At 34.9% G+C, this 16399-nt stretch overlaps 1 protein-coding gene across 1 annotated transcript in view; it reads left to right on the top strand.

Annotated features, from left to right (window-relative positions):
• Nucleotides 1–16399, top strand: part of LOC145243442 (uncharacterized) — a 1410572-nt gene that overhangs the window by 694667 nt on the left and 699506 nt on the right. Inside the window, exon 6 of the mRNA XM_080106334.1 lies at nt 9248–9401. Coding sequence (XP_079962460.1) covers nt 9248–9401 — 154 coding nt within the window. The remainder of the gene's footprint in view (nt 1–9247; nt 9402–16399) is intronic.

The raw sequence follows: 16399 nt of genomic DNA, 5'->3' as shown, positions 1-16399 counted from the left end.
GTACCACGTGCTCAAGATCCGAGGTGAGAGAATCAGGAAGAATTTGTCATTTATGGCCTTTGATGTGTTTCCATAGATGGTCGTGTCATTGGCATAGATGTCAACGAATGATTTTAGTATGTGTTTTGGGAGATCATTAATGTAGATCAGGAAGAGAGTTGGGCCCAAGATGGACCCCTGCGGGACTCCAGAATTAATACTGTGGGCTTCTGATTTCTGCCCATCAACCACTTCTCTTATCAGCCTATCAGAGAGAAATTATTTAGTAATTGAGAAGACATTTCCAGCTATACCGTAGCTGAAAATCTTGTGAAATAGGCCTTTATGCCATACCCTATCGAAGGCCTATGATATGTCAAGAGCAATTGCCCTAGAAATGAAGCCTTTGTCAAGAGATTCACTAATCCTATGAGATAAAACCGTTGGCCCATCTGCTGTAGATCTAGCAGAACGGAAACCATATTGCATGTCACTAAGGAAGTTATTTCTGCTGGAGTGGTTGACTACTTCCTTATTTAATATGGACTATAGTAACTTACTCATGCCGCACAGGAGACTTATTGGTCTTTACTGAGAGGGAGATGATCTATCATCTGAATTCTTAAATACAGGGCATACTGATGAGGTTTTCTTGTGTGTTGGGAAGCAATTCTTTTTAAGACACCGCTTAAACAGTATTGTGAGTATTGGAGCAAGTTCTGATTGCAGCTTTTTCAACACTATAATTGGAACACCGTCAGGACCAGTTGCTTTACTCGAATCAAGATTCTTGATTAGCTTGCCGACATCATGCACAGATATTTGTATGTTGCATAGCGTATTTAATTTCATTTATTTTAATTCTAAATAGCTGACATCGGCTGTGTTTTAAACCAGAACTAAACTTATTTATTTAAGCTATGAAAATTATTCCCCTTGAAGATATGAGAGTTACTTCGTATTTGATTTTCATAGATCCAGATGGATGTGCTTTATGCATCCCTAAGTCCATCTGGTCACTTTTCTTAACAAGTTAGGATATTCGGTGTATCATATGTAGGATGTATCTAATCACTCCGCCCTGCAATATGTTTCAACCAGGTAACTAAATCTGTGTAAAAAAAACACTCGACTAGCTAAAACCACAATAAACGATTTCCCAATTCTCTATCTGTGCCTTAATCTAAGCATAAATTCTGCAAACAAAGCTTCTTTCCCAGAATTGCCTGCATGTGGAACCCTGTTCTGCTGTCTTGCTTCCTGGTTAAATACAACATGGTAGCCCGCAAATCCAATATAAACAAATTCTTGTGGAGCCGTCTCCATAAATCACTAAATTCTACCTATTTTGCGCCATTAACAATTGCTACACAATCATCTTACTTTCATTAATCCTTATCCTTGAGTGGCCTTATGACCTTGATCAGTGGTCACTCCCAAGTAGTAAAAAGAAAATTCTATTTTTTTCAGTTTCTAGCATGTAATAAAAACGAGTCTGTAAATCAAGCTGACCTAGCCTTTTGAAGTAACTTTAAAGAATTACTTTTTACAGCGACAGTTTTCTAAACAGATGTTTTTTGTACGTACATTTATGAATGCGTGTTGACTTCATCTTAGTTGAGTAGGTCTGAGAAAGAAAAAAATGAAATATACTAGAATCAATTGTTTTTACAGAATTTTCGGATTTTTTGTTTTCCTTCGTTTTTCTTATTTCTGTTCGTCCTTTCTACCAAATGAATATTGTCCTCGTTTAATTCCCACATTATTTTTCTTTTCGTAGCCTTTCATCTTGATAATTGATATTCTGTTCATAAATTGTCCTCTCTTTCTCTTAGCAAGACAAATCTTGTAAAAGACCTACTATCAAAACCTCTCATCACATTTCTCTCATGAGATATACATCAAATAATCATGTCAGAATGTTTTGTGAGCTGCATAAGAAATTGGAACCAATGAACCGATTAAAGAAATGAACCGCACACACACACACACACACATATATATATATATATATATATATATATATATATATATATATATATATATATATAAGTGAACGTGTCTGTGTGTGTCTGTGTACATTTCTCTACGAAACAACTCTGTCAATTTTAAGTCTACAGACTCGAAATTTGATATACCAAGTACTGAGATTTAGGAAAATCTTTTTAATCCGTTTGCGGCCAGAAATTTGGCTGTTAAGGGGTCAAAGTTCAACAATTTGACCTTTGAGAACTCTACCAAACTCCTCCGACGATTTTGGGTCTAAACGATTGAAATTTTAGATATAGGTTCCTTGGACATGGATCTAACTTAATAACTTGATTTGAGACCAAAACAATAAATGTTAAGGGGTCATAATAGGAGTCAAAGTTTTTTTTTTTAAATCGTCTGCTTTTTTTTTTTTTTTTTTGCTCAGCATACACCTCCAAACACCCGGGCAACGCCGGGCTGAAATGCTAGTATATATATATATATATATATATATATATATATATATATTACAATATAAAAATGCGAGCATGTGAAGTAATCTGAATAAGCTTAAACATGGAAAAGGACAATATATTCTAGTAAAAAATATAATAAATTTATAACTTAAAATATTGCAGCATTAAGAATTGTTTATATGTTAAATTGAATTTAAAAAAATCTTAATGCCACAATATTTGAAGCTGTAAATTATATTTTTTACTAGAATATCTTGTCCTTTTCTTTACAATGTTTAAGCTTAACCAAATTACTTTTCAAGCTCGCATTTTTCTATTGTAATCCATGATTTTTGCAGGCTTCCAGTAAATTCACTTGTTCTTTGTTTAAATTCAGTCTTATTTTTTGGCCCCCATAAACATAACATACACATATGCCAAACTATGTACGGCACTCGTCTGCTTTCATTCTATCTGTTTCACTTGTTACTTCTCTTTTCGTGAGAGCGGTGAATTAGTAGCAACACTAGTCGCTGAGGCGAGGTGGTTGCTATTGAAACCAGTCAGAAAAAAAACGTCTGTCACCTCCTTACGTTTTCTTTTACAATTTTGAACACCAGTAAATTTATAACTTTTGTTTTGCTGAACCGAAATTGAAAAAAAATTTTTTCACAATATAAGGTGACGTATAAACTGATGATGAGAAGGTAATGTATAAACTGTAATAATTGTTTGAATTTTGATCGAAAAATGAGTGAGCGGTAAATCTTTAAAGCAGTTCTAAATAAATAAAACTGCCACTTAACCATATATTCAAACACTACCATGTTTGAATGATATATATATATATATATGTTAGTGTTGGAACGAGTAATCGATATCAGAATCAGAAAAATTTGTGCCTACTTTCTGATGCCGAAAACGAGTCCTTTGATAATGTTTTAATTTGATTTTATTCAAAAGAAAATCTTCCACTACTGGGAATAATAATGAAATAATTAATATTTATCTACCAGCTAAACTAAATGCTATAGATCACCTACCCCTTCCCCAACAAGTATGTTTGCACATTTGAAAAAATATGCGCATACAACATGTTTATAGTTAAATATTTAAAGATTTATAAAGAATCGGAATTGGGAATTTAGTATAGATTAATTGAATCTGAATCGAGGAAAATATTGGAATCGGCTCATCACTAATATCTCTCTCTCTCTCTCTCTCTCTCTCTGTATCTCTCTCTCCCTCTCTCTCTCTCTCTATCTCTCTCTCTCTCTCTCTCTCTATATATATATATATATATATATATATATATATATATATATAAGCGAAAATGTATGTATGTGTGTTCGCTTTTTCTGTGTGTCTACAAAAGGCTTCTTTCAGAGAAGCGGTCGGTCGGTTCACAACTTTTTAAAACTTTTTATATCACATATACATCGTAATATCTCACAGTTAACAACGAAGCTCGCCTGTCTATTTTATTTGCCCGATTTCGGGAAGATAAATATTCAATATTTGTCGCTCGCCGCATGTGGTTTAGTATTTTTCCTATAACATCTGGGGGGGGGGCGTTCAGCAGTAAATGAAATCCTGCAGTCAAACTTGACCTCATTATCTCATTAAAACGAGCACCTGCTAAATCCAAGTAATTAAATAAATTCAAACATGTTTCCGTAAGCATGTCGCGGTGGGGCAATGGTTAACGTCGCACTTTTTTTTTTCACAACTTTGCCTCAACGGTTCGGTTTCGATCCTCATACTTACTTTTTTTTAACCCCCCTCCACACACCTCCAAACACCCGGGCAATGCTGAGTACCCTTCCCTAGTATATATATAAAAGCGAAAATATGTGTGTGTTTGTATGTATGTATGTATGTATGTATGTATGTATGTATGTATGTATGTATGTAAGTGTGTTTGTATGTATGTATGTGTGTTTCTATGTCTCGCAAAAACTTTCGACACGGGTCACGGATTTTCGCCAGATAGGTATTATTTTAAACCTCCAACCTTCGCCCGACAAATATCGAAAAATTAGCCAAAGACAATAATTCACACTAAAATCATCAGTTTTGTACAGGGAGGGGTGCCGAAAAAATCGTTCCTTCATTTTCTCTGCTCCTACTACTACGACAATGACGTCATATTTGACATAAAAACGTTCCCGTTAGTTTCAGCCACCTGCAAGTGTTTTTAAAGGTTTAATTTTATCCGTTATTAAGTGTATGTCTCTTTGGCGTAGGAGTAACATGTCGGATATTTTTTTCCGCCTTAGCCTCGATGTTTCGGGTTGAAGCCTGTCTTTCTACCTAAACCTTTCTTCTCTTTTGCACCTTTTTCCCCCTTTTTTACGTTTGTTCGCTGTTTTTCTTTGTATTGGTTTTTCCAATTTTTCTTAACATCGTGTTTTTTTTAATAATATTAAAATAGAGACACCCTCTCCTACATACCCCCCAAACACTCGGGCAACGCCGGGTACCCCCGCTAGTATATATATATATATATATATATATATATATATATATATATATAGTTTTCATTCCAAATTCCAAAAAATTGAAGCCAGTTCGCGCAAATCTTTGTGTTTTTCAGCTTGTTTTTCTATTATTTTTAAATTTAAGCAAGCCCCTAAATTTTCATTATATTGAGCCATACACGTGTTTCGTTGCATAGAGGAAGATGCTTCCCTTATATCATTAAATAACTCCGAGACGAATAGATATTCTTCAAAAACGGCTATAAAACTCAAGATATTGAATATAAAAAAGGAATAACAGGATTTGGAGAATAAAGAAGATATATGAAAAACTGTAAAAACAATTTTAAACATTTAAAACAGTACTATTCATTGAACGTATAGTAAAGCAATACACTTCTTTAACAACGTGCGTCATATCTCATGCCTTTATATATACGTTTTATTTGCTTCAACAGAAACATTTAGGTATATCTACACATTCATGCGTATGTTTCAGTTTACTAGTTATAACTAACTAGAGACATCATCAGGTGATGTTAATTTTACAAAAGTCCACCTCTTAATGGATAGTGGAGAAAATTCACAAAAGTTCTTGTCTGGAGAGCAATCACATGATATTAAAAAATAAAACAAATTAAATATTAAGATGACCCGGTTTAATTATTGAAGAAATATATATATATATATATATATATATATATATATATATATATGGCACAATACAATGAGGCAGTAAACAAAAGAACAAAAAACGAAACATAACCTCACAGAAATAAACCTGCAGTGTCTAACGGAGAGACAGGAGCAAAGGGATGAAAAAAGGAGAGGAAGTGGGGTAGAGGAGAGCGGTCCGTGGGTTGAAATTATAATCGCACTTAGCAGTGAGAGAGGATATGGGTTACAGTAGACATATGTAGACAGGGAAGGTCGTTTGGTTTTGAATAAGGGGTGTTCCTTAAAATAGGTGATAGGGCGACTTAATGTATGTATGATAGTTAACTTTCTCTGAAGCACTCACATAGTGCATCTCGGTAAGGTTAAACATACCCCCCCCTAAAAAACGGATGATAACATTGAATCATGTAGAACCGATAAAATCATCACAGAAACATTTCAGAAGGACTTTCATAGCTATGTGGAAATGTGCAAGAGGACAATTGCTACAGCCAATCTTTCGAATCCTGTCATTTTCAGCCATGTGGATGCATCCTAGTAGTAGCAAAACATACATAGTGGGATAAGATAGCAAACTTCGCACAAAAGCTTATGTAGTAGCTCAATAGTATCAGATATGACTAGAGCTCATAATGTCATACAATAATTATTTAGCAAAAATTTCAGATTTCATCGAAAAAAAAACTTTATTGCCAGACTGGGCAGAAAACAATTGGCTGATAACAAAGAGAAGTCTACGCTCTCAGGAATTGCATCCTACTCTTAAAGCGTCTATAGTATTTCTTCTGTTCTCATAAAAAATATACTAAGCTTTACTTCCTGCTTTCAGCTGTAGTTTAGAATCTATTCTATCATTATGGCACCATTCTATGATGGATTACCTCAGTGTATAGGGGAAGTGTAATACACAGACGTTGTTCATGATGCCATCCTCCCAGGCATTACCAATTTTGGTTGGGGAATATTGTAGTGGAATATTACTGTTCAGTAATTATGAAACCATTCTCACAGATATTTTGGGAGGAGTAGTGCAGTAGCTGTTCTATTATCATGACCACACTCCCAGTCGTTATCTCCTCTTTTATATGTGGTAGTGTAGTATATATTATATATATACTACAGTATATATATATATATATATATATATATATATATATATATATATATATATATATATATATATTCCTCATTGTAATATTTCCCAAAGTGTTAACTTATCGTCAGGGATCCGGGCTCTTAATGGCCTATGGGTGCAATCATTCGGACGCTGATGTTTAGTTTTTAATTAAGGTTAGTTAATCAGAAAGTTACATTCAATAGAATATTAGATAACCAGGTTATTTGGATGCACACGAGAGAAAGATGTCTGTTAAAGAGATGTGTCGTTCAATAGAAGTAGTAATGGGTTAGAAGTGTCTTTTTCAATGCAAGTTTTTTTTCCTTAGATCTTTCGGAATAAAACCATCTTCAATGATGACAAGAATTGCCTTATACTTAAAAAAAAAGGAAGATTATATATTAAGTCGTACGTGCGTGCACTCATTAGGTTATGTCGTGCGCTCCCTTCCACTCCGCCTTCAATGGGATTAAAATATGGAACGATAATTTTCACGTTATTTCTGCTTGAAGGGTCATCAAGAAGAGACGTAATCATGTGCTGCGATGTGATTTTGCTGACTTCCGTTTTACTGAGGTCACCTTTAACCTCTGGGTGTCTCTATTCAACTGACGACTTCCATTACGTAACATTTCTAGATAAGTAACTAGTGCAAACACTAGAGCAGCATAATTTTTTCTTTGTCATTTATTAAACGAAGAACATAATATTTGAGTAAGCATCTATAAATCCACCAACGGTGTTGCCATCTTGGTTTTGTAGGTCTCGCAAAATTATGGAATCTACTAGAATGAATTGTTATGCATATTTCAGATGTTTGATTTTGCTCTTCCTCATATATGAATATTATTCTTGTCTTCCATTTTTCATACTTCCTCGTGTTCCCTTTTCCTTCCTTTCCCATCTTGAAAGCACAATTCATATTCTATTCATAAAGTGTCATCCGCCCCGCCCCTATCCGTGATTCGATCCGCATCTCTCCTTCATCAAGGCAAATCTCGTAAAAGACGTACTAATAATCGCTCTCAGCTCATTTCTCTTATGAGAGATGCATCAAATAATTATGTCAATGTTTTGCGAGCTGAATATTATACAGAGAGGCGTCGCCTTCATTATTCGTATTTCTCATTGTTTTCTCTTGCGATTCTTTGTCTTCATCTTATTAAATATTCCTCAAGAGATACAAAATTTAAAAAAAAATGATAACCCAGAAAGGCTTTCACTTATATCTAGCTTGGTTACCGGTGTTACCTGGGAGAATGAGCAACAAAATAGAAGACTTAAAACTCTCTCTCTCTCTCTCTCTCTCTCTCTCTCTCTCTCTGGTATGCTCTCTCTCCTTCCGTCGATCTCCTTCTCTTTTCCTATCTACCCTCCATTCGTCTCTATGAAACTCTCTTCTACGTTTTCTGACAAATGGGAAAAGAACATTGACGTATATATATATATATATATATATATATATATATATATATATATATATATATATATATATATATACGTCAATGTTCTTTTCCCATTTGTCAGAAAAAGTAGAAGAGAGTTTCATAGAGACGAATGGAGGGTAGATAGGAAAAGAGAAGGAGGAGATCGACGGAAGGAGAGAGAGCATACCAGAGAGAGAGAGAGAGAGAGAGAGAGAGAGAGAGAGAGAGAGAGAGAGAGAGAGAGAGAGAAAACTAAAATTTCATTGGAACATTTGTTGAAAAAAAAAAGAAATATAGTTTTTTTCTTAAATAAAAATGTTTACATATAATTCTGCGATACATACGTTCAGTCTCAAGAAGCAATAAATGTATGTGCGTAAAATTGTGAGACAAGGATTGCGCAATCTCCAGTTACATTTCTCCTGAATCAGCACCGATTGAGTCCAGGTGCAAGGAGAAGTGCTGACGGCTAGCAAAAAAAAAAAAAAAAATGCTGAAATAAGCGGACTGCATATACAGAAACTGGAATTCCGAAATGGTCACCATTTTAATACTAGCTAGATTCATCGTTGCTTAACTTCCGTGATCTAACTGGAACCGGTGTGTCAACGCGAATTATGCTGTATTCATATAATTCAACGGTAAGTCTTATCTTCTCGTGTTGAATTTTTGTTTTCAGCGTTTTGAAGTCATTGTCTGACAATGTTCGTATCGCCCTTTTCCAGTTTTTTTTTTTTTATATTGCTTAGTGTAAACTAAGAAATAATGTCGACACGATTTTGGGTCAGGTTCTGGAATATTACCAAATGAATTATTAGGAAGCATAACTGGTGATAAACTAGCAGCCTGATACAGAGATGGTTGGTTATAATTAGGGCTAGGACAACAGCATATTCTTTTCATTGTTTTTACTCTCGAGTATATATCCGACACAGTTAGACAAAATTAATCAATGGAAAACCACATCACTCTACATAGAAACACAAAAGATATCAATGGATATATACCCGAGAATCAAAACAAGGAAAGGAATATGCTGCTGTCATAGCTGTAGTTATAATTAATTAAAATTTAATTATCACTTCATGATTTTTTTCTGTATTAAAGATGTTTGTTTAATTCTCATTTATTTCTCCACAGGTCCTGGCTGTTCAGATGAAGCTGAACCCATAGCTGCTGTGAGCAAACATTTTAATATGATAATAGTTAGTTATAGCGCCGAGGCAGCTGCCTTGAATAATAGACAGAAGTATCCTTTCTTCTTTAGGACAGTACCACATATCAACTATTACCGGTAAGTAATACCATTTTTTTTTAAATATATATTTGTCCTTTTGACTCGGAGCAAAGCGTAGTATCTGTTCTGATACTACTTTCTATCTTTTCTGTCATCGATCAGTAACCGAAATTTATCTAGACTGAGGCAATATGTCCGGATGTTACAATTTAAATATGGCGAGTTTTATTCTTCAGTATGACGTCATTAAAAGAAGGTGAAAGCATAGATTTGTATGAATCAGGGTGGTGAAGTCTTTTTTATTCTGTTGTTGGCATTGTGTTTTTGCTATCATCAGATATTTACAAGGAAGAGTTTCTTAAACTTTTTGTATGTATTAACAAGTCTCCACTTACCAGGGTCATTAGGCTCCTCGAGGATAATGGCTAATAAATTTGTCAGGCGGACAGTGAAATAACACTACGAGGGTTGGTAAGAATGGTCGAGACTGGACAGATATTAGATCGTTTAAGAGGACGGCTCAACAAGAATTTGTTAACATTGGACTTGAAAGAGTCCATGGTATAGTCATCCTGAAAGTAACTTCAGACAAATAGTTCTTGCTTATAAAGAAGCTTTTTTCATGGAAGTTTTTCGTTTTAGAATCACAAAGGGAAAAAGGAAAACTATCTACAGTTGTTGCAGCTAGACGAGGTTTTGCTGTGGATATTTTATAGAGTGGGGCAATAGATTAGAGCTCAGTCGAGCACCTATCATGAATATAATGATAGAGTAGAGAAAGATTAATAACGTCGGTTCTGTGAGAAAGAGAGGCTTACATGAAGGTTGCCAACATCCACAAGGGAAAGTTAAATCCTACTCAGGGATCTGCATATCAAGAGATCAGAAAGCGTATACATTGGCTGACCATATATCACCATAATTGCTGTGTGAATCAGATATCAGTACGAACGATCTTGACAATCTCCAGATAAGGTTTTAAGAGACAACTTCCACTGAATCATCATATATCACTATATTCGGTTCAACCAGATTGCAAACTGACACAATCATTCTCATGATAGTTTTTTGGGCCTTACTACTTTCATGCTGACTTATGGCGCATTGGAAATGGATGTTTTTTATACAATCATTAGATAATTAATCTACAAAGCCAACAGGCTCCCTCTATTCTGATTGATTTTTCAACAGAGCACCCCTCTCTCTTCTATGTATTTGCTTTCACCACAGTTGATGAACTCCATCTAGCCCCTGTATGATAACCCTCCAGAATATCAAAGAGAGACTAACAGGTACTACACCTTATCCAATTGTGACCTGATACGATACAATTCCTGCATATGATCTGATACTATACATATGCATTTCATTCAGTTTAAATGCTAGCACAGTATTAACTTTGAATCTGAGTTGTCAATAGGTATACGTGTCCTGGCTTGGTCATTTAAATTATGGAGCCAGTGACTATATTACAATTTTACCCATACTGGAGTAAGTGGTATTCTAGTAAATGGCTATCTATCTATCTATCTATCTATCTATCTATCTATCTATCTAATATATATATATATAAGAGAAAAGAAATTAAAACTGTAAGTTGAAAATTAGAATCAAGTTCATTGTTCAGCTGAATACTCCAAAAAAAATTTTCAAAGTCCTTAATCTGCAGAGTTTCAAAGAATGCTATTCTTGCTATTCTTCTCATCAGAGGACAGAAATAAATCAGCAAATTATATTTGTAGCAATGCTAGAATTTGTTGGTTACGACATTAAATGAAACTGCAATTTATTATATTCATAACTTGCAAAAATGTCCATGTCCTTAAAAAAAAAACAACAAGTAAAAAATGTAGATGTAAAAAAAAAATAATAAAAACCAACCGGGCATAAAATTGCAGCTTACATGAAGATGCTTTCAAAGATGATCCGAAGATGCAAATAAATCTTCAGAAAGAATCAAGTCCAAATTTTGATCCAATTGATTAGAATTAGTCCGGTTGGAAAATTTTCAACGCAGCTGAAATTATGTAAATTGTTTTTGCCGCTAGTGTAGTAGTCCAAAATAGGTTGATCCCCAATTGTCTGGATTCAATAAATTAAATGGATTGTTTTTTTGGAGTATTCAGTCGAATAATAAATTTGATTGTAAATTTCAACTTACAGTTTTAATTTCCTTTCTCTTATAATAAGCTCTACTCTCTATTATTTGTGCATTGAGTTTTTTTTTTTTATTTGGTTGGGATTAAAATATCCACATATAAATACTTGATATTTATATTAGATCGACGTTTACCATTGCTTATATCAGGTAAACATTGCATTTCCTTTGATTTCACTCTTTATATATATCTATATTTTTATAAAGTAATAGGGTTCGTGTGTCTCTGTCTGTGTGTACAGCTCTCCATCATCAACGAAATATAAAGGAGGTAAGAGGGTAGATCTCTCCTGGTAGAGAAACATTAGAACCCATTTTAGGATGTTTCTGTTATAGGAGACATAAGAATTTATGCCTAATTTCTTTATATACTAGTCTACAAACCACCCCCATATCGAATGACTTATGCTCATTTGCATATCACATTATATTAAATCTCTTTAACTAATTACCTCGACCTTATTACATATTGGAAATATTCTAATCATTTAAACTGTACTATTTACAAAATCTATTTAACATTTAATTATTTAATATATTTTCATTTAATTTTATATTCGATTTATTTCACTTTACGTATATTATCAAAACAATTCATTGGCGAGCAAAGCTTTATGTTTTGGGATTGTATTGAAAATGTAATGGAAATTTCAATTTCGTTCCGTTTTAATCTTTTATATTTTACTTGCCAGTATAATTGAAAGAATACAATTCAACTATCGTAATTTTATATAAATAAACAAAAACAAATATTTTAAAATAAAACTTTATTAAAAAATAAATAATTTTATTTTTAAATGAAAAAAATCAATTTAGTAAAATAATTGTATTAAACACCCCCAGCCTTGTCAGCAAACCTGTAAACCTATAAAAGTTAACATTTCGAATGTAAACAGTGATTTTTCGATTTTGTTAGCGCTTGCCGCAATTAAACACAATTAAAACGGAACTAACTTTATTTCCATTCTATTTTTTAAACAACCCCCAAAACATAACGCTCTCTTCCAGTTATAGCCAAACAGGTCAAAATAAACAGATAAGCGCATTTTCTTTTACATTTTTCTTACAAGCATTGTCATTTAACCAACTGCAGGATATCGTTACTTTTGTGGGGTTGTTTTGAAAATGGCACGGAGATTATAATTTCGTTCCAATTTAATCTTTCTGGTCGAGCCTATTTCGAAAGCCTGTTTATCATAGATTTGAACTACAAATAATTTATTACATTTTGATTATTACTATCTTAAGACTTAAAGCTTATATTTATTTCATTTTTCTATTTATATATTGAATTAGTTATTTCCAGTCTTATTTAAACTTAGTGCTTTCTTTAAACCGGATGAACCTTTTATAAAAATATGAGTTTAACGTAAAGAACACGAACAAGGTTTTATTCAACTGAATTTCTTCCAGTTTACTAACAAAATATATAAATTTAAAAGAGATATAAATAATAAAATAAAAAGGTTATGTAATTTAAAAGAAATACACGTACTCACAAAAGCAGAACTTTTTTTTACACATTTTTTTCTTTAAAACCATAACAATGAGACTAACAATTACCTAGATCTTAGTAATTATTTGTTTTAATAGAACTGTTTTAATTGTACTGTTTACTTAGTTAACCTAAGTTGGTATTACATTTATTTTACATTTACTTTTTTTTTTTTAATTATTACTTTTAGACTGTGACGTTTACACCCGGAAGTAATGAGTCACACGTAGGTCGCTTTTATTCATTCCTTTTGGTCAAGATCAAAGTGTAGTATCTGTTCTTCAGATGCTGCACTTCATTTTCTTGTTCTCTTTCGGTGGAGGAGAAATCCTTCACGACTGAGACAATTTTTATTTTTGTACCTTTTCTCCACGTTAAAAAACGACCCTGGTGTCTAACTCTGTCCCGTGGGGAGGCATAGTAAATAGGTACAATATAATTGTTTATAATTGTACTATTCAGAAATATTATTTATAGTTCGTCCATTTCAGTTAGTATACATTTCCTTTACGCTTAATTAATTTACAATCATTAATATCGTTAAACAATTCCGTTTAAAACCGAAATTATGCCACCCAAACGAAGTAGAAACGAAAGTGAGGAAGAAAGAATGGAAAGATTGGAAGCTAATAGACTAAGAGTTGCTGCAATTCGCTCCAATGAAAACAATTCAGATAGAGAAAGACGTCTAGAACTTAACAGGATACGTCAAAGAGAAAGGAGAGCAAGACTGTCAGATTTGGAAAGAGAAACCCAACGTGAAGCTGACAGAACTAGACATGCTGTAAGGCGGTTAAATTCATCACAAGATGAAATTCAAGAAAGGCAAAGATATGCACTGGAAAGAGAAGCAATATTACGATCGAGTGAATTATATGAGGTAAGTAGACGTACACAAGGTCAGTTGAGAGTGGCTCAACGACATCAGAATGAATCGGAAACCCAACGAAGCTTTCGCCTATACCAAGGGCAACAACGAGAGGCTGTATGGAGAGAGAGTATGACTTTGCCCCAGCAATTGACAGAAAACGAGGCAGCTAGACAACGAATGACTGCTTTGAGACACCATGAAATAGAACACTGCAATAGAAAAGGGTTGCTCTACAACAAAAATGACTCTCTCACTACAGCTGATATAGGAAAAATGGACAAAGTATGTCAACATTGCTCAGCTGTAAAATTTAAAGGAGAAACCCCTGGTTGTTGTTGTTCTTCTGGCAAAGTTGTGCTTGATAGCTTTCCACCACTGCCTCAGTTGCTTCAAGATTTGCTCTCCGGCAATGGTCCCATCTCTAAAGATTTTCTGCAAAATCTATGCTGTTATAACAATTGTTTTGCAATGACATCATTTGGTCACAAAATTGCGGCAGTACATGGGTGGAATCCTTCTTTTAGAATTCGAGGCCAGGTTTGCCACCAGATTGGGAGTCTTTTACCACCTGAAGATGAAACAGCAAAGTTTATTCAAGTCTACTTCTTGGATAGTCTGGAAGAGGAACTACATAATCGGGGACGTGACAGTAGACTCAATAGAGACATTCTCCAAAGTCTGACTGAATTTTTACATGAGAACAACAGCTTCATTTGTCAGCTGAAAACAACAAAGGAGAGGATTGAAGAAGAACACTTGGTAGAACATAAAGTTGTCATAAGGGAAGACCGAAGGCCGCAAGAAGAGCATCCACGGCGATTCAATGCTCCAACAACAACGTATGAGATTGGAATATTAATGGAGAATGAACCAACAGCTAACCGGGATATTGTCTTGCGTTTTAGAAATGATACATTAAAATGGATCTCCGAACTACATCCCCTCTACGATACTTTAATGTACCCGTTAATGTACCCCTATGGTTCTCCATCTTACAACATCTACATGAAGGCATCCAATGGGCGAAAAGTTACCCAACAGCAATTTTATTCGTACCATTTAATGACTCGGCCTGGAAACTATTTTCTCTGGTACCGAAGGCTATTTCAACAATGGCTGGTGGATGTGTACTGCAAGATTGAAACAGAACGTTTACAGTTCCTGAGGCGTGAGCAACAGACCCTGAGAGCTGACAATTATAGCAACTTGAGAGATTCAATTCTTAGGGAGGATGGGAATCCAGAACAGTTTGGTCAACGAGTTGTACTTCCGGCAACTTATACAGGAGGCCCTCGATACATGTTTGAGCGTCAAAGTGATGCCATGGCATATGTTCGGCGAATGGGCCGAGCCGACCTCTTCATCATGTTCACAACAAATCCAAAGTGGACAGAAATTACAGAAAATTGTCTTCAAGGGCAAGACCCTCAGGATCGTCCAGATATTGTTGCCAGGGTTTTCAGGCAGAAGCTAAAAAAGTTACTTGAATTTATTAAAAAGGGAGGATTTGGCAGGTTGAGGGCTTTCCTGTACAGTATTGAATATCAAAAAAGAGGACTGCCGCATGCACACATCCTCACCTGGCAGGCCCCAGAGGACAAACTTCTACCAGAAAAAATGGATCTCTGCATATCTGCAGAGATCCCTGACAAAGAGGAAGATCCTGATCTTCATGCTAAAGTGATGGCACATATGGTGCATGGACCTTGTGGACCATTTAATCCAAATTGTCCATGTATGATTGACAACAAATGTTCCAAAAAATACCCAAAAGAATTTCTTCAGTGTACCAAGCAAGGCCAAGACTCTTACCCCAAGTACAGGCGAAGAAAACCAGAAGATGGAGGCCAGACTGGTACAATAAGGATGAAGAGAAATGGTCGGTATGTTAATCAAGAAATAACAAACCAGTGGATTGTTCCGTACAACAAGGTCCTCCTTCAGCAGTTCAACGCTCACATTAACGTAGAAATTTGCAGCTCGATCCAAAGCATCAAATATGTCCTCAAATACGTGAATAAAGGATGTGATCAAGCAGTGTTTGAACTACAAAGAACTGATGGAGCAGCTAACCAACAAGGCCAAGTACAAAGTCACATTGTGGATGAGATCCAGCAGTTCCAGAATGCAAGGTATGTCGGCAGTTCAGAGGCAGCCTGGAGGATATTGGAACATCCCATCCATGAACATTTCCCCCCAATTGTACAACTTTCTGTTCATCTTGAAAATGGGCAGCGTGTCATGTTCTCAGCTGATACTGCTCTGGAACGAGCCCAAGGTCCACCGCCTGCCACAACTTTGACAGCATTTTTTCAACTCTGCCATGAGGATGACTTTGCAAGGGGTCTCAAATACGTAGAAGTCCCTGAGTTTTACACTTGGAACAAATCGACAACGAAATGGATGAGAAGAATGCGTGGGGTACAAGTTGAAGGTACTGAAAATGATGATGTATGGAAGGCACCATGCATTGGGAGAATCTACACGATTAGTCCAAAAGCAGGGGAGTGTTATTTCTTACGCCTGTTGCT

The sequence above is a fragment of the Euprymna scolopes genome, chromosome 22, assembly GCF_053919585.1.
Source record: "Euprymna scolopes isolate OS-2025 chromosome 22, ASM5391958v1, whole genome shotgun sequence".
Taxonomy (NCBI): domain Eukaryota; kingdom Metazoa; phylum Mollusca; class Cephalopoda; order Sepiida; family Sepiolidae; genus Euprymna; species Euprymna scolopes.
This window is presented reverse-complemented; position numbering and strand designations above follow the sequence as displayed.